Source organism: Rhinatrema bivittatum, chromosome 5, assembly GCF_901001135.1.
Source record: "Rhinatrema bivittatum chromosome 5, aRhiBiv1.1, whole genome shotgun sequence".
Lineage (NCBI taxonomy): Eukaryota > Metazoa > Chordata > Amphibia > Gymnophiona > Rhinatrematidae > Rhinatrema > Rhinatrema bivittatum.
The window spans coordinates 89,720,282-89,746,155 of record NC_042619.1 but is presented as its reverse complement, the minus strand read 5'-3'; the positions used below and the strand labels follow the sequence as shown (position 1 = coordinate 89,746,155).

The 25,874-nt window shown below is 43.7% G+C and overlaps 1 protein-coding gene across 1 annotated transcript in view; it reads left to right on the top strand.

The window, feature by feature from the left end:
• ATP8A2 (ATPase phospholipid transporting 8A2) overlaps positions 1 to 25,874 on the top strand; it is a 1,219,142-nt gene that overhangs the window by 666,841 nt on the left and 526,427 nt on the right. Inside the window, exon 27 of the mRNA XM_029602569.1 lies at positions 22,911 to 23,021. Within this exon, the coding sequence (XP_029458429.1) occupies positions 22,911 to 23,021 (111 nt within the window). The remainder of the gene's footprint in view (positions 1 to 22,910; positions 23,022 to 25,874) is intronic.

The following is a 25,874-nucleotide window of genomic DNA, read 5'->3' as shown; positions in this document are numbered from 1 at the left end:
ATTACCCATTCCACTGTCTGGGATTTTCCACCGACTCGTCCATCGATGTCACTGGCCCCTTTGGTGCCTCCATTGATGCCATCAGTTCCTCCATCGATGCTTTCGGTGCCTCCTTCGATGCCGTCGGTGCCACCTCCGATGCCACCAATACCCAGGCCTGGTCCTTCAGAATTAGCACCATTTCTCCCTGCTGGAGACCCATTAGGTTCTGGAGATCAGCCCTATGATCCTTGGACCGATGATTCATCTCAAGATACAGATGATCTACCATCAGGGCCGTCTCCACCAGAAGATCTGTCTTTTATTAATTTCATCAAAGAAATGTCTGAAACAATTCCTTTTCAACTTCAGACAGAAGAGGACTCTAGGTACAAGATGCTGGAAGTACTCCAATTTCTAGATGCTCCTAAGGAAACCATGTCTATACTTATTCATGAAATCCTGCTTGATCTCCTGAAGAGAAACTGGGAACACCCAGGTTCGGTTCTACCTGTCAACCGCAAGACAGATGCCACCTATCTTGTGCAGTCAAAAGTCACAGTGGGATCATCACTCTGTTGTTGTTGAATCAGCCCAGAAGGCGGCAAGATATTCAAAACCTCATTTCTCCATACCTCCAGGGAAGGAACAAAAATCCCTGGATGCTTTTGGCAGGCATGTCTTCCATGACTCAATGCTCATATCTCGCATTGCCTCTTACCAGTTATACATGACCCAGTATAACAGAGACCTTTTTAAGAGGATCCAGGATTTCTCTGATTCTTTACCAGAGCAACTCTAGGCTCAACTTCATACTCTGGCTCAAAAAGGTCTGGATGCTGGAAAGCATGAGGTCCGCGCTGCGTATGATATCTTGGACACTGCCTCTAGAGTGTCTGTAGCGGGGATTAGTGCAAGAAGATGGGTCTGGCTCAAATCCTCAGACTTAAGACCAGAAGTCCAAGACAGGTTAGCAGATCTACCCTGTGTGGGTGTTAATCTCTTCGAGGAAAAGATCCGAGAGACCGTGGCGCAGTTGAAGGACTATCATGAAACGCTGCGTCAGCTTTCTTCTGTGCCGTCTGAGTTTCCTTCCGCCCCTAAAAGAACTTTCAGGCGTGACTCTAAGTGGTCGGCCTACAAGCCAAGGAAATTTTATTCTCCGGCTTCTGGAGGATGCCCTTCCAGACCTTACCAAAAAGGTCAATCCAGGCAGAGTCGGCCTCAAAAGTCTGAGCTTGCTTCTCAGCCTGGACCAGCGTCAGGGTTTTGACTCCTTCCTAGAGAGTATAAACCAACCTTCTCTTCCATCCATACCAGTCGGCGGACGGCTCTGCCAATTCAACAGCGTTTGGCATACAGTCACCACAGACCAGTGGGTACGTGCAGTGGTCACTCAGGGTTACCACCTAAATTTCCTGACTGTGCCATCGGACTCTCCACCTCGGCTGACATGGGGGACGTCCGACCACTTTCACTGCTCGAACAGGAGGTCTCATCCCTCCTCAAATCCCGAGCAATAGAACCAGTGCCTCTCTCCCAGCAGGGGCAAGGGTTTTACTCCCGGTATTTTCTGATACCCAAAAAGTCAGGTGGCGTACGCCCGATACTGGACCTCTGCACCCTAAACAGATTTTTGCAGAGAGAAAAATTCAAAATGGTAACCTTGGGCTCTCTACTTCCTCTTCTACAAAGAGGAGATTGGCTATGCTCTCTAGACGCCAAGACGCCTACACACACATCTCAATTTCTCCATCTCATCTCAAGTACCTGCGATTCCTGGTCGGCCCTTGTCACTTCCAGTACCGTGTACTACCATTCGGCCTAGCGTCCACTCCACAAGTATTCACCAAGTGCCTGGTGGTGGTCGCAGCCTTCCTAGGAATCAGGGTGTGCATGTCTACCGTTATCTTGACGATTGGTTGATAAGGGCTCTGACTCAGCAGGGCGCACTAGACTCCCTGCGTCTCACTATCCACACCCTGCTCTCTTTAGGGTTTCTAATCAACTATCCAAAATCCAAGATAGTTCCATCCCAAACCCTATCCTTTATAGGGGCCGACCTAAACACTATACAGATGAAAGCCTTCCTCCCTCAGGATCACGCTTTCACCATAGCATCTCTGGTGCCTCACCTACAGACTTGAGTATCTTCAACTATTCGTCACTTCCTCATACTGCTGGGTCACATGGTGTCCTCGGTGCATGTCACTCCGATGGCTCATCTAGCCATGAGAGTGATGGAGTGGACCTTAAAATCCCAGTGGATTCAAGCTTGTCAGCCAATGTCCAGCATTATCCACATTACCAAACAGCTCCATCTGTCACTAGCCTGGTGGATACACCACTCCAATCTCATTCAAGGCCTTCCATTTCAGGCTCCAGAACCTCAAATTACCCTAACAGGCACATCCAACCTCTGGTGGGGTGCACATGTAGGCGACCTGCAGACTCGGGGAACCTGGTCTCCAGAGGAAGCCAAACACCAGATAAATTTCCTGGAGCTACGGGCCATCAGATATGCCCTCAAGGCTTTTCAGGATTGCCTATCAAACAAAGCCATCCTGATTCAAACCAACAATCAGGTTGCGATGTGGTACATCAACAAGCAAGGGGGAACGAGCTCCTACCTCCTGTATCTGGAAGCTGCACAGATATGGGCATGGGCCCTATCCCGCTCGATGTGCCTCAAAGCAACCTACTTGCCGGGAGTGGACAATCTTTTGGCAGACAAGCTGAGTCGCACTTTCCATCTGCATGAGTGGTCTCTCAACCACACGATATTCCAATGCTGGGGTTACCCTCACATAGACCTCTTTGCGTCGGTCCACATCCACAAAGTAGACAACTTCTGCTTTCTCATTCGCAGTCACCACTCGCAAACAAGAGATGCCTTCGCCATCTCCTGGGCCACCGGTCTCCTTTATGCTTACCCTCCACTTCCTCTCATTTCAAAGACTCTCGTGAAGCTCCGGCAGGACAAGGGATTAATGATTCTGATAGCTCCCCACTGGTCATGCCAGGTGTGGTTTCCAATCCTCCAGGACCTATCAGCACGCCGGCACATTCCTCTGGGGAAGGATCCCCTTATAATAACTCAGAACGAAGGGTACCTGCGTCACCCCAACCTCCAGGCTCTGTCTCTGATGGTTAATACTCCAACTTCTTAACCTTTCCGAGTTGGTATCCCGAGTCCTGGTGGCTTCACGAAAGCCTTCAATGAGAAGGTCTTATCGTTCTAAATGGAAGAGGTTTACGGTCTGGTGCACTACCATGTCCATAGACCCCTTCACTTGTTCCACTGCGAGGTTCCTAGACTATCTCTGGCACCTGTCAGAGTTAGGCCTAAAAACTTCCTCTATCAGAGTGCATGTTAGTGCAGTGTCTGCATACTATAAGGGTATAGGAGATGTCTTCATTTCAACACAACCCTTAGTATCACGTTTCATGAGAGTCTTGCTCCATTTAAATCCTCCACTGCGCCCTCCTGCCCCTGCTTGGGTCCTTAATGTGGTTTTGGGACGGCTCATGAAACCTCCGTTTGAGCCTCTCCACTCCTGTGATCTCCGCTATCTCACCTGGAAGGTAGTTTTTCTTCTTGCGATCACGTCCGCTCGCAGAGTTAGTGAATTACAGACATTAGTTACCTATCCGCTTTACACTAAAATTCTGCATGACAGGGTAGTGCTCCGCACTCACCCTAAATTTTTGCCGAAGGTAGTGTCGGAATTTCATATTAACCAATCTATTATCCTATCTACCTTTTTTCCCAGGCCCCATTCGAAACCAGGAGAAAAGGCTCTGCATTCCCTAGACTGCAAACGTGCTCTTGCTTTCTATCTGGACCGCACGTCGGCCCACAGGAAATCCACTCAATTGTTTGTTTCTTTTGATACCATCAAATTGGGAAATCCTGTGGGAAAGCAGACCCTCTCCTCCTGGCTGGCGGAATGCATTTCTTTTTGCTATGAGCAAGCAGGCATTCCGCTACCAGACTGTGTAAAAGCACACTCTGTCAGGGCCATGGCGACATCAGTAGCGCACCTCCGTTCGGTGCCGCTTGCTGATATTTGTAAGGCTGCTATCTGGAGTTCTCTCCATACCTTTGCAGCCCATTATTGCTTAGATAAGGCTGGCACACAGGATTCCATCTTTGGCCAGTCCATTCTACGCAACTTGTTTTCAGTTTAACTTCCCAACATCCTTCCACCGACCCGTTCAGGGTTCAGGATGCCCTCCTAACCAAATTTCCACCCCTGTTGTTGTGCCTGTTGCACATCATTGGGTGATTTTGGTGCTTTGCTCGGGCATCCTCAGCTCAGTACTCACCCATATGTGAGGACTACCATCCTGCTTGTCCTGTGAGAAAGCAGAGTTGCTTACTTGTAACAGGTGTTCTCACAGAACAGCAGGATGTTAGTCCTCATGAAACCCGCCCGCCACCTCGCAGAATTGGGTTCGTTTACGTTTCTTATTTTATTTTTCGCATGTACTTTTTACTATAAGACGAGACTGAAAGGGGTCCCCTGCTGGTTGCAGGGTCAGTGCATTGCTGGGCATGCCCAGTAGGTGCCAGGCAAAGTTCTGGAAACTTTGACAAAAGTGTTCCGTGATTGGGCTCCATCCTGATGATGTCACCCATATGTGAGGACTAACATCATGCTGTCCTGTGAGAACACCTGTTACAGGTAAGCAACTCTGCTTTATGGTAGTGCTATTTGTGCGAAAGGCTACAACTGGCCGCATTGCGGCCGGCAAAATCGCACCGCCGTGGTGTGAATGGCTGCGGCCTTTCGCAGGCCCGCCCCCTTTTTCACTGGATTCATCATTCTGCGAAGAATGATGATTTTGCTTGCAGTTGGTAAAGTACATGTTTCTCTTTGTCTGAGATGTTATCAAGCAAAAGATATTCATGGACTTTTTGCACTGATCTAGGCAGTTATAAAGTTACCCCAAAAATAGAAAACAGAAATAGTCCAGTTAGGTTCAGAATATATATTTAAAATTATTTTTCATTTCATCCTGCTACACTTGTCTAGACAAGTGGGTTCTCTCTTTCTTCCAGCAAATAGAGGCAGAGCCCACAGCTTTCTTTGTGACATCATCATCACTACATAGGGGAGATATGGCCTCCAGTAGATGGCAGGATGTTCTCATCAGGTGCAGTAGGATATGTGATTCCTAGGTTTACTTGTTTGGCCTGGTGGAGGTTTTTTGAGCAGTTCTGGTTTGAGCTGAGTGCCAGGTTGCTGGTTTTCACCAGTTTAGTGAACCAATTTGTGAAAACTCTCGGTTCCAGAGGGGACTTGACATAGTACAGGGAGAGTTTTTGGCTTGTGTGGATTCTCTGAAAAGATCCTTTCTCCTTCCTAACTCCCTCCCCCCCCCCCCCCCCCACCACCACCACTATTCTGTCTCTTATTTTCTTCTCCATCCAGAGGATAATGAAACTTAAAAGGAAAAAAAAGAGAGAGCAGAGCAGTTTCAGGCAGATCTGTTGGGGCCTTGCCATTGTGTGCTGCAGTAAGTCTCAGTGCAGTGTGAGGGGAGTGTCAGGCCATTCAAGTCCTAGTCCTGGCTCCTGCATTGACCTTAGGGTTTGCTTTGCCTGATTTTCTTCTCGGCTGTTGGGGTTATTTATTTGGGATGGCTACTCGCTGTCAGTTCCACAGGGCTTGTGAGTTTGCATGTCTGCAGAATTGCTGGCTTCTACTGTCCAGTATGCAGGGGAAGCAATGCTGTTTCCAAGGAGCCTGAGCTTTACACGAAACCCAGCAAAGTGAGGCAGACAGATTCGGCAGGGCCTTCTTCTTTCAGCAGCAATGTCAGAAGGTTGCATGGAGGAAAGATTTGAAAACGGAGACTGAAGCTCTGATTTGGTGGGAACAGCCACCTTCTTGTCTTCTCCTTGTGTAGCTTTCCCACCAGTGCCTCCTGCATCTGTGAACTAGAAGGGACCCAAGTTTTAATTTCTGTGGGAGTTTTTTCTGCCTCTGATTCACTTCCAGGCTTTAGTTCTCTTCCAAAAGAGATTTCTCTCTAGGGTCTGTTCATTTTTTGGTGCTGGTATCTTTCTATGTTTTTGACTCCTGGTAAGGGAAGAGCAGTTTTTTTCTTGCAGTTAGTTCAAAGCTCAATATTGCACTCTTCTTTCATGCAATGGGGGCAACTAAATGGTCACTGACCTCTTGTCCACGAGAAACCCAGTTGTGCACAGCTGTGGGCCCCTGGAGGAGGTTGAGCTATAATCTGAAGGCAAAGATGACATTTTCATTTAACAGATGCATTTGCTTCCTTTATTTCACTTGTAATTACATCTCTCAAGCTATCTGATAAGGCCAAGGGAATCCTATTCTTCAGGAGGTCTGTAAGTCATCCAAAGCTTTTCCATTGCATATACACCCATGTATATCTGCTTGCGGGTATATGCAAACATACATGCCACTACATGCATTTGTTTGAAGTTATCCTCCCTGTGCATTTCTATGCTTATGTGAAAAAAAAATAACTTTGGTGACATTTCTGTGCAAGTGGCTAGGGTTTGCACTTTTGTCTTCTAATTTTGCATATCTGACTTCAAAAATAGTAAGTTATTAACATGCCTGTTGACCTAAGCTCATTAATAGTGAAGTGAATATAAAGCAACAAAATGTCAGAGAAAATAAAGTGAAAGAAACAGCTTAAAAACTAAAACATAGGGGAGATAATTGCATGTAAATGTAACAAACTATCATAGCAATTTTCAAAAGCCCACTTACATGGGTAAAGTGCATTTGTGCATGTAAAACCCAGTTGTAAGTGTATAAAACCTTTTGAAAAATTACCCTCTATGTGGGTAACTTTAGAACTGCCTGCATTGATGCAAAGTCTATGTGTATCTTTTACCTGCAGACTTTACATGAATTTTCAAAGTGAAATTATGCGTTTGATTTCACTTTGAAAATTACCTAGAAAAACTACCCGCGCACACGTACACCTGCTAACTTGTGCCAGCAGTTTTATCAATAAAGAATACATGCGTACTTTTGAAAATTGAAAATCTTGAGGATAAATGCAAGCCACTTCCCAGCCCCACCCCACCAGGAATGTCTCTTTGCACTGCAGGTAAAATTATGCATGTAGTGACACTATGCACTTAATTTTCCCTGAGCATAGGGTGGGCAGTTTTTAAAAGGTCTATTTCTTTGTATAATGCACTGTTTTATCTGCAGGGAGGGTAATTTTGAAAGCCATTTATTTAGGCCTAGATTTATGAAATTGCTGTAAATATCACATGTGATAGAAAAAGGGGTGTGTTTTATGGTAACTGCCTAATTATGAGAGAGAGAGAGAGACACACACACACATACACAATCTATAAGACCCTTCTAGTAGCTAGCTATTTATATCTCTATAGGAGGCCCACCTAATAACTCGAGGTGAGGTTTAGGTAGTAGTGTAGGGGTTAGGAGCCACTTTGACATGCAGCCTAGCTTGATGGAATCTCTGCCTGGGTAACATTAAGCTAGGTTGAGAAAACATTGTACAAATCTCATCTTTGTGAGCGTTTCCTCACTTCGAAGGACATCAAATCTTCACAAGAGTGTACTGTTCTGATTGTACGTCTCACTCTGATTGTAAAAGTGGCCCCTAACCCTTACACTTCTGCCTAAACCTCACTTCGAGTTACTAGGTGGGCCTCCTATAGTAGCATAAACAGCTGCTTACTATGGTACCACCCCCAGAAATGCCCTCTCTCTCTCTTTCCCCCTCTCGCCAGCCTAAAAATGCCTTAACTTGATTTGATAAATGAACCTGTTAGTTATTTTGTATACCGTTGTTCCAAGTGAAGATCACAACGGTTTACAAAATTAACATTTGTCCTTTAGGTCATTACATTATGGTGTAACACATATTAGTCTAACACATACTTTAGTAAGATACATTTTGGTATTACATATACATTGTTAAGATACATATTTTGGTTTGACATATGCATTGTAAGAACTAAATAGGGTCATATGAATCTAAGGGTGATGTTCTTATATGTCTCAACTGAGGGAGGGGACAATAGGGTAGTAGGATAGCGAATCTGTTTAGTAATTTACATGTTTGTAGGAGAGTTGTCGTGAGCTACTTTGTTCTCTCGTTACTTCATATTGTTTTTTGTTCTTCCTATTGTTAACTCTGCATTCAGATAGAGTTTCAGTTAAGCTATAAGTTCTTGTTAACACAGCATTCTGATAGAATTTAAGTTAGATTATAAGTGTTTTTAAAAAACCAAGTTTTTAGTTCACGTTTGAATGTCTTTCCTTCTGAGATCAGTTATATTGTCACTGTGAGTTCCACAGTTTAGGGCCTGCTATGGAGAACACGTGATCTCTTTATCTGTGACAGGTGTGTGCTCCAGATTGTAGATACAGTTAATAGTCTTGTGTTTTGGGACCTTAGGGTTCGTTGTGGAGTGTATGGTTGAAGTGTCACACCTGGGTTATTGTTATGTATGATTTTAGAGATTAAAGTTAAAACTTTGTAATATATTCGGTATTGTATCGGTAGTGCTATAAGTGAGGGTGTGATGTGATCAAATTTCCTGGTTCCAATTAAAAGTCTTGCCACAGCATTTGTAGTAGTTGCAGTTTTTTTTAGTAGGTTGGTTGGGAGTCCTTGTAGTAGGGAGTTGCAGTAGTCAATATTTCAGAAAATTAGCGATTGTAGAACTGTATGAAAGTCTTCTGTGGTTAGTAATGATTTCAGTCTATTTAGGATGTGCAGTTTTGCATATCCTGTTGTGATTAATGTGTTTATGTGTCTTTGCATAGTAACATTTTTGTCAATCTGTATTCCTAAGTCCTGGACTTGATCTGAGGGTATGATATCAAAATTACCTAGGTTTAGTAATAGAGGTTTAACAATAGAGGAGTTTCTCCTTATCTAGATGAGTTTGGGGTTTTATTGTATTTATTGTTAGTTTTAGATTAGAGAGTTCTAGCTGTATTGCCTTCATGTATTTTGAGAGTGTCGATGCTGTCTTTTCAAAAGAGGAGTCGAATGGAATGTAGAACTGAATGTCACCCACATATAAGAAGAAGGTGATTCCTAATTCTGTTAGTAATTTACACAGAGAAAGCATGTAGATGTTGAATAGGGTAGCCAAGAGTGCTGAGCACTGGGGGACACCTGTAATGATGGGGAAGGTGTCAGATGTATTGTTTCCCAGTTTTACTTGGAATGACCTGTTAGATAGGAATGAAGAGAATCATTTGTGGATTCTGCCATCTATTCCAATTTTTCTCAGATGATGGCATAGCAGGGTATGATCCACAGTGTCGAAGGCTGCTGTTTGATTTATTAGCACCAGAATATGGGATACATAATTGTTAAACCCGCGCAGTATAGGGTCCATTAACGATATAAGTAAAGTCCCAGTTGAGCAAGTTTTTCTGAAACCGAATTGGTTAGGATATAGGATGTCATGGTCTTCTAGGCGGTTTTCCAGCTGTTGTAGCACTGCTTTTTCAAGTATTTTTGAGAGGAAAGGTAGGTTAGATTTTTAAGGTTTGGTTTTATCACCCCTTGTTTTGCCCCATTTGGGACCAGTCCTTCTGAGAGTGAAAGATTGATAATTGTTGCTGTTGTTGGGGTAATTAATTCATTTACCAGTTTCAAAGAATTTGCTGGGATTGGGTCACATGGATGTGTTGCAGACTTAATTTCAAGTTTAGTTACTCTGTCAAATGTGATCCAGCTAGCTTGTTCATCAATATTATCCAGTTCTTTTTCTTGTGAGTTGTTGGTGATTTGTATTTTTAATCTATTGATTTTATCTAATTGTGAGGTTGCATAATCATTGCAGGCATTCTTTGAGAAGTTGAGGTTGTTCAAACTTCAAAGATTAGCTTAGAGTTGAATAAGACTCCGTGTATCTGTTTCGCACAGTATTCTTTTTTTTTTTGCTTTATTTATTAATGTATGGTATTTTGCTGGGAGGGATCTGTATTTTCCTAGGGATTCTGTGGTTGGGCTTTTCCACCATTGTTTCTCATGTTTTCTCAGTGTTAGTTTAGTGCATCTTAGCTCTTCGTTGTACCATGACTTCTTCTGTTTAGTGGCGTTTTGTTCTTTTTACAGTATCTTTGTCTGGACTGGGTTTAGATTGTCAGCTATTTCATTGACAGTTTTATCCCAGGAGTCAAATGCTGACGAGGCATTCACCAGATTAAATTTGGTTAGTTTGTTTTTAATTGCTTCTGCTAGTACATCTGATTCTGTCTTTTTTCTGAAACTGAAAGGTTGATTCATATTTATATTTTTTTGCATTTGGTTGAGGAAAGTTATTTTTGCTTTGATGATCGGACCAGGGCAGTGTAGTGTGGGAGGTGTCAATGAGACAAATGTTGTTATTAGTAAATATTAGATCAAGAATGTGGCCTGTTTTATGCGTGGGATTAGTAACAAATTGTGACCATCCCATTGTTTCGACTATTTCTTTTAGAAAATTGCCCACGCTATATGCAAATAAAAGTATGCACATAGGCCTCAAAATGTGTACTTTTACCCACAACAGGGAAGGGTTTTGCACTTATGTGCATATTTTTAAATTTTAAAAAATATGGCTGTAAATTTTATCTACAAATCTACCTGTATAAATTAACATATGTAAATGTGTGCAAGTATTATTGATTTTCAAAGGGAACATATGCATGCACTTTTCTTTTGAAAATTAGTGCAGTCTTCGAGTCAAAAGTACTCACAGAATTTGCACCAATGCAGGCAGTTAGAATTGCTCCATAAGAAGATAATTTTCAAAGCCATTTCCAGAGGTAAAACTGCATTACCTTTGAAAATAGATATTAAAAAGTTGCTTTCCCCATTGTGCTTTTCACACATTGAGGTGAACTTTCAAAAGATACGCACGTAAAAAATAGCACGGGCGTATATATAAATGCACATATGTGAATATATCCTATTTTAAAAACTGCAACTTACACTCGTAAATCAGGAACCACAAGACAATTTACATATATAAAAAGGGGCGGGCCAGGGCTGTTCTGGGGTGGGGCTAATATCTGCGCAATTATGCTACCATTTTACAGCCTACCAAAGCGACCCGCGTAATTCTTTTACATGCGTATATTTATTTCTGGTTAGTATCTGGTGTAAGTGATCGTAAACATCGTAAAGTTGAAAAAATGGCTGGGTGAGGGGACTTTTCCAAATATGCATATCCGGAGAAGTTTGAAAAGTGCTACTTAGATGGAGAAGTAGAACTTTTACAATGTATCCAGCTAAGTGCTGCTACTTTTCTGAACCTGTGTGGCTCGTGGTTTTTACAAATGCAAGCATATATTTATTTTTATTTTATTTAAGAGTTTTTATATACCATCATTAAGTTATTTACCATCATAACGGTTTACAATAGGGCACCTATATCAAAGAAAAATATAGATCATAATTTACATGGATGGTGCCTTTACTATTCGGTAAAAAACAATATTATGAATAATATGGTATATGATAAGGAGTTTACATTTAAAGAAATTCACTTGGGGGATTGAATGTTTCATAGCAGTTCATCCTGATAGTTGACTACAGTTAAAAATAGGGTGAACTAATTCCAGTAGGATCTAAGTGCTGTGTTCAGCCATTCTGCTTTTTCGTCATGGATAAGTTTGTGTATTAAGGACAGTGCTTTGAACTGTATTCTTTGTTCTCACAGGACAAGCAGGATGGTTGTCCTCACAAATGGGTGACATCGAGGATGGAGCCCACCACGGAAAACTTCTGTCAAAGTTTAACAGAACTTTGACTGGCCCCTACTGGGCATGCCCAGCAAGGCACTGACCCTGCAGCCAGCAGGGGTCTCCCTTCAGTCTTCTTTTTTCCGCGCAGCAGTTGCCACGCGGTGAAAGGAGCTCTCTAACCACGTTCCTGACAGGAATTTGGAAATTAATTTCCTAAGAAAATTTGCCCCTCAGGGGTCTCCCTTCGACAAATTTTTTAGTCATCTTACGGAACCCGGTAAGTTTTTTGCCTTCTTCCATCGACTACCGTCGAATTTGGCCCTCGAGGCCTGTTGGCACTTACCGATCCCCAGCCTAAATTTTGGCTTCCAGCCATGGCAACGGGGTTCCGTCGTTGTCCGGATTGTACCCGGACTATGTCCATCACAGACCCCCACAGGGTTTGTGTAATGTGCTTGGGTAGTGAGCATGATGTCCTGACTTGCACCAAATGTGCCTTAATGACACCCAAGGGTCGCAAAGCCAGGATGGAGAAGATGGGGCTCCTCTTCCATGCACCCACCCCAACGCCATCGATAGCATCGACGTCATCGGAACCGGCACCGTCGAAGTTGTACCATCATCGTCAACACTCCGGTGACCGTCCGCCATCGATCGCTTCTCGGCCGTCGACTCCCGTCCCTTCCCCGGATGGGCGAGGGGATCGGAAGGAAAAGCACCGCCATCGACGGCACAAGTCTCGGCCTGTCGAGGATCCACAGCCATCGACCTCTACTCAAGCCGAGCCACCGACAAAGAAGCCGCGAACAGACCGGACGCCCTCCACGTCTCGTTCGCCGGCATCGAGGAAACCCTCACCCTCTCGGGGTGTGGGGGCCGTGATCCCACCGGTTACGGTGGTCCCTCCGGCCCTGCCTCAGCCTCCCTCTCCCGTCGAGCCGGGTATGTTTACCCCTGGTCTCCGGGCAGAACTGGACCGGCTGGTCCAGGAGGCCATCGAGAAAGCGATGAAGAAATTACAACCTCCATCGGCACCGTCTCCGGCACCGGTTCCAGTGCTGCCCCCGGCACAGATGCCGGCACCGGCTTCGCCACCGAGGAGGGAACCGACCACCGAGCCGTTGATACAAGCGCTAGCACCACTACTGAGCCGCATGGAGGCACTCATGACGGCCCTTCCATCGGTGATTCCAGTGCCATCGACAACACCACCGTCTCCGACTGGTTTCTCATCGGCAGGAGAAACACCGTTTCGAATTCCCCCTTCCGGGGTAGTTCCATCGGTACCTTCTGGTATATCTCCACCGATTTACCCTTCGGCTCCATCGATTCCGCGCCAGGCACCGATTCCATCGGCAGCACCGAAGCCATCGATGCCATTTCTGGTTCCACCTACCGCACCGATTCCACCTCGGTTTCCATCGATGCCTTTAGAGCCTCAGCCAGGTCCATCAGGGCTACAAGCCCCACATGATCCCTACGATACCTGGGGTGATGATGATGATACCTCTTCTGACACAGATTTGCCTTCGCCACCATCTCCTACAGAGAGTAGAAAAAGATCTCCTCCTGAGGATCTATCTTTCATTAATTTTGTGAAAGAGATGTCAGAAGTTGTACCTTTCCAACTACAATCTGAAGCTGATGACAGACACCAGATGATGGAACTACTTCAATTTCTGGATGCTCCAAAAATCATCGCTTCCATCCCTATACACCAGGTGTTTTTGGATCTGCTCAAGAAAAACTGGGAATCTCCTTCATCGGTGTCACCAGTTAACAAGAAAGCTGACTCCACATACCTTGTCCAGTCAGCACCAGGTTTCCAAAAACCTCAACTGGATCATCGCTCTGTTGTGGTTGAGTCCGCACAGAAGAAGGCCAAGCGTCTTAAGCCGCACTCTTCTACCCCACCTACCAGGGACAACAAGTTCCTGGATAGTGTGGGACGGAAAGTGTATCATGGAGCTATGTTGATTTCACGCATAGCTTCATATCAACTTTACATGACTCAATACAACAGAGCCATCCTTAAGCAGATGCAAGACTATGCTGACACGTTGCCGGACCAATACCAACCGCAGCTTCAAGCCCTTCTTCACAAGGGATTTGAGGCAGGGAAGCACGAGATTAGGACTGCCTACGACATATTCGATGCTTCCACGAAGGTTTCAGCCACAGCCATCTCAGCCAGACGTTGGGCTTGGTTAAAGTCATCCAACCTTCGCCCAGAGGTCCAGGATCGTCTTGCTGATTTGCCCTGCTTAGGCGACAATTTGTTTGGGGAACAAATTCAACAGATTGTGGCGGAGTTAAAAGACCACCATGAGACGTTGAAACAACTCTCATCTGTCCCACCTGAGGTGACCTCCAAGCAACCGCAAAAGAAGGACTCTAAGAAGTCGTTCTTTCGACCACGCCGCTACTACCCTCCGTCAACTAGGGCTCGTCCTGCACGATCCTCTAACAGGCCTCAGCCTCGTCAGCCGAGAAAGCAAAGACCTACTGTAGCCCCACCTCCTGGGCCTGCGGCGGGCCTTTGACTTCCCTGTATTGAGCACATGCCAACTCCCTCTTCCACACATCCCTGTGGGAGGTCGGCTGTACCACTTCTTACCCCGTTGGAAACAGATTACCTCAGATCAGTGGGTGCTAGCAATTATCGCACAGGGTTACCACCTCAACTTCATAACACTTCCGCCAGACTCCCCGCCCCTTCAGGCATGGAGTCTAACCAGCCATTTGACTCAATTACATCAAGAAGTATCCCTTCTTCTACAGTCAAATGCTATAGAACCCGTCCCTCCTTGTCAACAAGGGAAAGGATTCTATTCCAGATACTTCCTAATACCAAAGAAATCAGGGGGGTTACGTCCAATTCTGGACCTTCGGGCCCTCAACAAGTATCTACAAAAAGAGAAGTTCAAGATGGTAACCCTGGGCGCCTTGCTCCCTCTGTTGCAAAAGGGGGATTGGCTGTGCTCTCTCGACCTCAAGGACGCTTATACCCACATTGCGATAACACAATCTCATCGCAAGTATCTGCGTTTTCTGATAGGCCACGACCATTATCAATACCGGGTACTACCTTTCGGGCTGGCATCTGCTCCACGAGTCTTTACCAAATGTCTCGTAGTAGTAGCAGCATTTCTCAGGAAGGAAGGTGTCCACGTCTACCCCTATCTGGACGATTGGCTAATCAGGGCCTCCACCCCTCAAATTGCGCAATCCTCCCTAAAGTTGACAATTCACACACTCCTCTCCTTAGGGTTTCTTGTCAATTACGAGAAATCTTGCTTGGTCCCATCTCAGACCTTAATCCTTCATTGGAGCAGACTTGGACACCTTACAGGCAAAAGCCTACCTTCCACTTCAACGAGTCCAAACTCTCATGTCTCTAGCTCGCCAGCTCCAGTCTCAACACACTGCCACAGCTCGCCAATTCCTCATCCTCCTAGGACACATGGCATCCTCGGTTCAAGTTACTCCCTTGACCCGACTAGCCATGAGAGTAACGCAATGGACTCTGCGACACCAATGGCTTCAAGCTTTCCAGCCTCTGTCCTACATCGTCACAGTTACACAAGCGCTACGCCTGTCTTTAACCTGGTGGACGACTCAAGTCAATCTCCTTCACGGCTTACCCTTTCTCCTACCAGATCCACAGGTAATCCTAACCACCGATGCTTCCCACGTCGGTTGGGGGGCCTATGTGGACGATTTACAAACCCAAGGGTTGTGGTCGCCAGAGGAAGCCGAACACCAGATAAATTTCTTGGAACTTCGAGCAATCCGCTACGCGCTCAGAACTTTCAAAGATCATCTATCAGATCAGATAATCTTAATCCAGACAGACAACCAAGTGGCCATGTGGTACATAAACAAGCAGGGAGGCACAGGCTCCTTCCTTCTGTGTCAGGAAGCTGCGCAGATTTGGGCAGAAGCCCTCTCCCATTCCATGTACCTCATGGCCACTTACTTGCCGGGAGTAGACAATGTATTGGCAGACCAGCTGAGCCGTGTCTTCAAGCCACACGAGTGGTCACTCGATCCTCTGGTAGTGACCTCTCTGTTTCACAAGTGGGGTTTTCCCCGCATAGACCTCTTTGCGTCCCCTCAGAACCACAAAGTGGACGATTACTGCTCTCTCATTCGGAGCCAACACTCTCAGCCGAGGGATGCCTTCTCCCTCAAGTGGACGACAGGTCTGCTTTATGCATTCCCTCCACTTCCTCTTCTATCAAGGACTCTCGTGAAGCTACGCCAGGACAGGGGAACCATGATCCTGATAGCTCCCCACTGGCCACACCAAGTGTGGTTTCCCATACTCCAGGATCTCTCCATCCGCAGGCACATCCCTCTGGGAACGGATCCGCATCTGCTCACTCAAAACGACGGATGCCTCCTCCATCCCAACCTCCAAGCCTTGTCCCTGACGGCATGGATGTTGAAAGGTTAGTCCTTCAGCCTTTTAACCTTTCGGATTCGGTTTCTCGTGTCCTGATAGCTTCACGAAAGCCCTCCACCAGAAGATCACATTCATATAAATGGAAAAGGTATACATCATGGTGCACTTCTCAGTCCCTTGATCCCCTTTCCTGTCCAATCTCTAAGTTCTTGGACTACTTATGGCACCTATCAGAATCCGGTCTAAAGACCTCTTCCATTAGGATGCATGTCAGTGCGGTAGCCGCCTTCCATAAAGGTATAGAAGGTGTCCCTATTTCAGTACAACCCCTGGTGACACGCTTTCTTAAAGGCTTGCTCCATCTGAAGCCACCCTTACGTCCTCCGGCCCCATCTTGGGACCTTAATCTGGTTCTTGGTCGTCTAATGAAACCACCTTTCGAACCTCTGCACTCCTGTGAATTGAAGTATCTCACATGGAAAGTATTATTCCTATTGGCTATCACTTCAGCTCGCAGGGTTAGTGAGTTACAGGCCTTAGTCACCTATCCGCCTTACACTAAACTCCTGCAAGACAGGGCGGTACTCCGCACTCACCCTAAATTTTTACCTAAGGTAGTTTCTGAGTTTCATATCAATCAATCCATAATACTACCTATCTTTTTTCCCAGGCCCCACTCCAACTCCGGGGAACAGACTCTGCATACCCTAGACTGCAAACGGGCTCTAGCTTTTTATCTAGACCGTACAGTTGCTCACAGGAAGGGCACTCAATTGTTTGTCTCCTTCCATCCTAACAAGTTAGGACAACCTGTGGGTAAGCAGGCTCTTTCCTCCTGGTTGGCGGACTGCATTTCTTTTTGCTATCAGCAAGCTGGCATTCCTTTTCAAGACCGTGTGAAAGCACACTCTGTGAGGGCCATGGCGACTTCAGTAGCACACCTTCGATCGGTGCCGCTTCCTGACATCTGCAGGGCTGCAACCTGGAGTTCTCTCCATACTTTTGCAGCCCACTATTGTTTGGACAAAGCTGGAAGACAGGACTCCATCTTCGGCCAATCTGTCTTGCGTAACCTTTTTCCAACATGATGTACCAACACCCTTCCACCTTCCCGGTAGGGTGCGGATGCCCTTTACCAAATTCCACCCCAGTTGTTGTGCCTGTTGCACGTCGTTGGGTGCATTTGGTGCAAGTCAGGACATCCTCAGCTCGGTACTCACCCATTTGTGAGGACAACCATCCTGCTTGTCCTGTGAGAAAGCAAATGTTGCTTACCTGATGTAACAGGTGTTCTCACAGGACAGCAGGATGTTAGTCCTCACGAAACCCGCCCGCCACCCCGCGGTGTTGGGTTCGTTTTAGTTTTTACTTTTTTAGGCACTGCCTGTAGCTTTGAAAATCAGACTGAAGGGAGACCCCTGCTGGCTGCAGGGTCAGTGCCTTGCTGGGCATGCCCAGTAGGGGCCAGTCAAAGTTCTGTTAAACTTTGACAGAAGTTTTCCGTGGTGGGCTCCATCCTCGATGTCACCCATTTGTGAGGACTAACATCCTGCTGTCCTGTGAGAACACCTGTTACATCAGATAAGCAACATTTGCTTTCTCTGGGTAGCCAATGTAGAGTGGCAATTGTATCTGTTATGTAATCTCTTTTGCTTTTTCTAGTGAGAATTCTAGCTGCAGCATTTTGTAAAATTTGCAATGGTCTTACTGTAGTGTTGGGTAGGCCTAGTAGTAAAGCATTACAATAGTCTGTGCTGGCAAATATCAGAGATTGAAGTACAGTACGAACGTTTGGCAAGGATAGTAATGGTTTAAGTTTTCTGAGTATCATGAGTTTAGCATACCTTTCCTTTACCTTTAGTGATATGTGTTGTTTGAGGTTTAGTTCAGTGTCAATTATTACTCCGAGATTGCGAACTTTCTTGGCTAAATCATTTTGTTGGTTGCTATTGAGAAATATTGGAGTTTGTGTAATATTCATGCTTTTCCTTTCTAAGTATATGAATTCGGTTTTGTCAATGTTGATTATCAGCTCCATTTGGTTTAGTAGTTGCTTTATTATGTCCAGATACATCATGGCTAAGCCTATTGTTTTTTCAGTAGTTTCATCTATTGGTAAGATTAATTGGATGTCATCAGCGTACTTATATTTTATATCCTGCGCATATCATTTGCGTACAGGCCTTAAAATACAGTAGAAAATTACAGTGTGATCATATACATGTGTATATGAGCACGTGAGCAGTTTTGAAAGTTATCCTCAATGGGCCTGATTTTCAAAAAGCATTTACACACTTAAAACTAGGTTTTACATGTGTAAATGCAGTTACCTATGAAAGTGGGATTTTCAAAATTGCTACAGTATATGCCATTGAATTGTCAATAGGTTTTATCTGCTTTAAGTGCACTTTAAATGGGTAAATGGCTTTTGAAAATTGCTACAATAATATGTTACATTTACCTATGTAACTCCTTTGAAAGTTCACCTGATAAGGCATGTAAGCACATACTTTTACATCCAGTTTGAAGAGACAATCTTGTGGATAAGATTAAGTATGTGGTTTGGAAAGCCATGAATTAGTATATATAATTGTGTGCAGGTACTCTTTGTGGGATAATTTTCAAAGGGAAGGTACATATGTATTTTGTACTTTCCCTTTAAAAATAGTGTAAAGTCTGCAAGTGAAAAGCAAGCAGTTACAAAATTACCCCTTGTATGTTGTATATACTGTTGGATGGAGATCCGCAGAAGGGGCGATAAAGATGAACAACCATTCAGAATGCCTATATGGCTTATCAGGAGGTGGGCTGTTAGTGCTCAGTACCACTGCTGTAGCAGAAAAAAGAACTTAGTTTAAATGTCCTCCCGCACTGCTCATTGTTTATCCCGCACTGCTCTTTATGCTAAGTTCTATTTCCTGCATTAATAGGTTTTCTAAAGCACAGGTACAAGTAATTGTGGTTACTCAATTAGATTTATTCACAATTTTTAGCAATTTTTGGCACACACTTTTCTGGATATTAGAACATTTTCATACAAAAGAGGTTTTTTAGACTAATAGTTATGCAAGTAATAATCAGAACTAATCAGATTTACAAATGAGAATACATTTTCAAGCGTGAGAGCTCATGATCTGTTATCTTAAGTCTTTTTCCTTCTCATATAAAAATATTATTTTACAAATTTAAAGATTCAAACACATAATTTTTTTGGATGTGCTTTTGGAGTTGTTTTGCAGGTTAACATTTTGTGTGACATTTTTTGTACCTTGGGGGTCTTTTTGTTTTTGAGTTAATATAGATATATTATCACAAACACTTTACTATACCTCTTTGAGATATAGTTAAGATTTTACATTAACAGGACCATGTTAACATTTGTGAATTAAAACATGCCTTATTTTCTATGTACTGATAGGTATCAGGCTGTTTTACATAGTTTTGCATCTTTTAACTTCATTAGCATAAGATTTTGAGTTAAATGTCTCATAAGCTTAAATTGCTATTAATGTATTTTTAACATGTAAAAGGACAATATACTAAAGAGCATTACTGCTCTTTAGTATATTGTCCTTTTAGTGGTTTGAACTGTTACATAGTGTTTTGTAAATAGTAAATTTGTATGTATGCTTTGTGTTGAATGTTTTTAAGAAATAGAACCTTTAATTATTTATCGACTAATAAAATACAGATATAGGCAATCTAGAATGAGAAATGGAATGGCTTGCTGACTTAAAAGCTTTAGTAGTGACTTGAATTTTAATCAAAGACCTATAAAAGCAATGAGAGAGAGCATGTAAGGAACTCCCTCAGAACACCTTAAAGGACTGGGTACAGCTATCTGTACCTGTCCTTCTTAAAACCCAACCCAGCAAGGGATTATGTGATAGGGTGGATCCCTGCAAGTGGAGATAAGAGACCAGAGCCAAAGAGAGGCACAGAGAGAGAGATAGAAGCCTCAAGAACACAAACTCTAACGTACAATTACAAACCAGCTAACTTGTTTTGTTTACTATTGCTTAACAATAAAGACACTTATAAAGATTATTGCCAGAGTCCAGCCTGGAGTCTGTTCTCTGGCTAGTCCTGACTACTTGGCATCACATATGGTGGTAAAAGTGGGATTGCTTGCCTAAGCAGGAAGCACAGGCAAAGCCCACAACTGCAACAAAACCCTACAAAGCTTTTTTTTCTCTTTCTCCTGGGGACCTCCCAGTTTCACTCTTTCACATGAAGCTACAAGTTAAGGGGGGTAGCCCTGCTTGCACAGACAGGGGTTAAGCAGTGAGTCAGGGCCAAATAGGCCAGCAGGTTATTTTTCACACTCTCCTCTCCAGAGAGATACCCAGTGGGGAAGTGGCTCAAAAGAAAGGAAGATGGAGCAAGTGATCCAGATTCTTGCTACAGGGCAGTAGCAATTTCAGTATAGCATACAAACTCAACTTGACCAGTAGCAGGCGCTGCTAGAACAACTTGTTCAGCAAAACAGTGTTAACTCAGGTAGCACAGGCCATGTAGACACCTGTGTTCTGTTTAAACCAGAGGAATCCATTGCCTCAAATCCTGTTTAAAATGAAGGCAGGTGAGGACCCGGAAGTCTTCCAGAATAACTTTGAGAGTACTGCCCACTTTTCGGCTTGGCCCAAAGCCAATTGGAATACATACTTGGCTCTTACTCACAGGCAGAAGTCAAGCAGCTTTCCAATCAGCCAATCCAGACAGACCAGCTACCTATGTGGAAGTCAAGGCCGCTATTCTGGAGAGAGCTGGGTATACCTCAGAAACATGCCAGCAGCAGTTCTGGCAGGGATTCCTACAGCCTGAGAAGAGCCCCTGAAGTCTGTTTCATTGCCTGAAGGATGCCAGGTGGAAGGGACTACAGCCGGTAGCAAAGACCGACCTCCAAATAGACCGACAGGTCTTCTGGAACCATTCTTAGATGGGCTTGACCGACCTATGCAAAACTGGGGCTGCCAACAAACAGGGTTCACATTGGAAAGAACTTTAGAATTGGTGGATGGCGTCCACCAGGCACAGTTAATGCACAATGTGGTAAGGAGGCCAGAAAGCCAGTCCGCACAGACTTCCTGGTAAAGCACAGAGAGTGAAGCTTCCTGGCAGCGATCCTCAGAAGCAGAGAGCTTGTCTAATGTACTAAGAACCCAGGCCACAGTCTCTTCCACGTTCTTTAACTGTGATGAGAGAGGTCATAAAGCAAGGGACTGACGATTTGAGGGGCCTGAAGTTATGGACATCAGCTTAGTGACCCAGCCAACACTAGACTGTAAAGTTTCTGGGAATAAAGGAAAAACTCCAAAGCAGGAAAAATTATCTCCCCGGAAGAAGAAAAGTACCTCAGAGAGTTCAAATCATCTCAGGAACAAAACTGTGGATAATTTATCCTTCTGTGCGCTTTGTGCGGGGAATGGTCATCAGAAGGACTGATGCTCATTTAGAAAAGCCGAAAATAAAGAGCCCTCAAGAAGAATGACTAAAGGCAAAGACAAACCCACATAGTGGGCATGCTCTTTTTGAAAAGTGCTGGACCATAATGTCAAAGAGTGTCCACAGTTAAATGACATGGAATGCGAATGCAAGCAGGAGGAACAGCATAAGAAAGAGAAGGGGGCAATTACAGCACCTTAGAATGAGAGTGAAAAATGGGAAGAAGAGTGGGCAAACATGTTCACAAAGCTACAAAATTGTAGTTTGGTGGATAACCCTCATCAGCATCACAAGGAGTTTGTGATCCAGGTAGAAATGGATGAAGTCCCCACCCAAGCATTTGTGGATTCAGGGTCTGGCACTCCAAAAAGAGTGCATTAATCACGAGAAAAAGGAGACACCTACGTACATGAGGGCAAACAGGAATACCCAGCCAGTCAGATTCTGCTGACGACTAAAGCTGGTCAAGCAATTATGGAAGCGGGAGTCCTTCCCGAGCGCCTGTACCCAGTTATTCTGGGATGTGACTGTCCCCAGTTTATGGCCCTGTGGGCCCAACTCACAGGATCTCTGGGTAGCCCATCCAGGGATGGGTCACTGGTGAGGAAGAGCCAGGAATTAGCCTGGGCACAGCTGAATGCCCGGCCTGATAAGGCCAAGCTGAGGGGGTCGTTATGTGAGGAAGCATGTAAGGAACTCCCTCTGAACAGCTTAAAGGACAGGATACAGCTATCTGTACCGGTCATCCTTAAGTGCCAACCCAACAAGGGATTTTGGGATAGTCTGGATCACTGCAAGTAGGGATAAGAGACCGAGGGCCCAGAAAAGAGAAAGAAGCCTCGAGAACACGAAATGCACAAACCAGCTAACTTGTTTTGTTTATTATTGCTTAATAATAAAGAAGCTTATAAAGATTATTGCCAGAGTCCAGCCTGGAGTCTGTTCTCTGGCTAGTCCTGACTGCTTGGCATCACAATCAAATAATAATTTTAATATTAGACTACAGAAAAATGGCTTCACACTGTTTTATGTTGTTAGTTTGTCTAAAATAATTTATTTCTTGTAATGGTGTTCTACAACAGTGTTTCCCAAAACCTCTCCTGGAAGGACACCTATCAGGTTGGGTTTTCAGGATTGCCACAATGAATATGCATGAGATAGATTTGCATATCCTGGGTTTCCATTGTCTAGCTCATGCATATTCATTATGGATATCCTGAAAACCTAACTGGTTAGATATGCCTCCAGGAAAGGGCTGGGAAACACTTTTCTAGAAGAATCAAATGTAAGTTGTCTTCTCTTTATGAATACGAGCAAAATAAGTACAGATCTTATTTTCTTTTTATTTTCTCTAGTTTTCCTATTTGGAGAAACTTTTATTAGTCCATGGAGCATGGAGTTACAATCGTGTGACCAAATGTATCCTGTACTGCTTCTACAAGAATGTGGTTTTGTATATCATTGAGGTAAGATCTGATATGCTTCATTCTTACTATATATAAGGAAATGTCTAAAGTAGTGGAAACATGGAACTTTGCTAGTATTAAAGAACATTTTTTGCACAGCAGAAACCAGGAAACAAGAAATAAATAATGAATTAAAACATAATGTGAATAAAAAGCAGTAATAATTATCATATTCAATTTGCTTGATTAAGCTTTTAAAATACCAGAGATTTAAAAATAGGCATGGATTTGAATTTTCTTAGTTGTCTTTCCAAACTTCTACTCAAGGTAAGTTACAATTTAGGTACAGTAGGTAGGTTCCTGCCCCAGAGAGGGTTTATAATCTAACCTAGTACCTAAGGCAGCCTCCTAGATCTAAAGCTCAGCATCAGCCCATGTCCAATACTGCTTAGGACTCACTGTTCATTATGTCACAGTTAGTCCATAGACGTAGCTCCTGAAAGAGGCCTTAGTCTTCCCGAGAAGATTCCATTCAGTGGAGAGGCAAAACAGCTAGATAAGCATTATTATTAACTTATTTTATTTTCTACCAGAAGGGTGGAGAAAGATAGCTAGCTACAGTGAGGGGTGCTCTTGTAGCAAGATGTGCGGGAGACAAAGAGTGGCAGGGATGAAGGCTGATGCTGCTCATGCTGTCTCCAGTCAGGAACATATTCTACTCCCAATCCCTCACCACTGATACTGCTTAGTTTTTAAATGGCACCTTTTCCACTAGAGATTTAATAGTTTCACTCACTGTTCCAATGTCATGAAAAGATTATGATAATGAACTATAAAGAACAAAGTAATACAACATCCATACACCTCTGTGTATGTTTGTACCGTTCTGGGTAATCTCAGTTGTATTTGGATTAGATTTACTTTATAACTACTCAAGGAAGCTCTAACTCTAATCCTGAAAAATGTCACATATCCCTACTAAAAATGGTTCTTCTCACTAGTTGAAAGGGAAACATTTAAAAGGCTATGGTGCAGTCTGAACTCAGAATTAATTTGTGGTGTGAAAACAGCTGACATAGTACTGAGGAGGCAAATTGTAGATTCCAAAATGCTTTGGGACTGTAACTGGATTCAGTACACTAGCTTTATATAATTCCACTTCAAACAGTGTTTCAGCATTCTTAACTATTTATTGGTATGAGATCCCATGGTCATGCTACATATTCTGATTGAATAAATCCCTATATAGCCAAACTAGTGCTTACAGCTACTAAATGCAACTTGAGAAAAACTCTGCCTTTGATATCAGTTACAGTGACTTATTTCTGCTAATGACCTTCAGTGTTTCTGTGAAGTCAGTGGAACGAAGAAAGAACAATTTCCTGAAAATTGCTATTGCCTTTCATTTATAGACACATAAAATGTGATGGCAGATAAGGACCATAGGGCCCATGTATTCTGCCTAAATTACTTCTTGTTGCAATACTGTTGACCTTAGCATGGTTTTGCCAGAGGGAAAACATATCAAACAAATCTAATCAATTTCTTTGATGAGAGAGTTAAATCAAGACTTGGATTTCAGCAAAGCTTTTGACATTGTCCCATGTAAGAGATTCATAAATAAACTGAGCTACCTAGAGGTAGGTCCCAAAATTGTCAATTGAATCAGAAGCAAGGGGTAGTGGTAAAAGAAGTTCACCCTGAGTTAGAGAGGTTGTCAGTGAAGTGCTACAAGAATCAGTCCTATGCCTGGCTCTCTACAATAGGTTGTAAGTGATGTTACAGTGGGGCTAGTAGGAAGCATTTATCTTTTTGTAGATAACACAAAGATCTGCAACAGAGAGGACACTCCTGAAGAGTAGATGAAACGAGGAACAATCTACAAAAGTTTAAGGAGCTATCAAGTGCTTAGAAGTTAAGATTGAATGTAAAAATGTGCAGGGTCATGCATTTGGGGGTGCAGAATTCTAAGTGATCAATATGTGTGAGATACCAATGTGCACTACTCAACAGCAAAACCTTGGGATAGTCATAGTTGATGATCTCAAAGTAGTAAAACAGTAGAAAAGGTAGTGGCCAGAACCAGAGGAATGTTAGGATGCATAGGAAAAAGCATAACCAGTAGAAAGGTAACGATAATGTCTCTGGACATGTCATTGGTGAAACGTCATCTGTGTTCAGTTCTGGAGGCAGTATATAGACAGAGTGAAGGCTATCCAGTCTGCCCCAAAAACCCTTTCAAATTAGATTTAAGGACCTAAATATATTTAGAAGAAAAGAAAGGAGAGAGGGACAAGATATGAGACATTCAAAGGCCTCAAATATATAATGCACAAGAAATAAATATATTTCAGTAGAAAGATATTTCTAGAACAAGAGGTCATGATATCAGGCTCAAAGCTGGTTGACTCAGTAGCCACATTAGAAAATATTTTTTTTCACAGAAAGGTAGTGGATACATGGAATGGCTTTCAAGAGAGATGATGGAGGCAAAACCTGTAAGCTCAGAAAATTCTTGTTTGGAAAGAAGGAAAGAGAAAACTGGAGATCACTTGTGATCTATGGCTCTGCAACATGAAGCAAATTGGATAGAATGAATGGGTTTTATTGTCCTTATCCGCTATCATATTATCTGTTAGGGATGTACATTAATTTAAAACGAAACTGCAAAACATGATAAACAAGGCTAATTCGTTTCATTTGGGGAGGCCCTTAAACAAATTGGGGGCCCCAAATGAAATTAATTCTATTTGTTTCATTTTAAACTAATGATTCGAGCCTAAGACAAGGCCCAAAGTTGGGGCCTCATGTTGGACATAGGCCAAGGATCAAAGCAGGGGCCGCAGCCTGGGCCTTAGCATGATGCAAGAGCCTCGGCCTCGGCCCGAAGCCGGGGCCTCGCCTAGGACATAG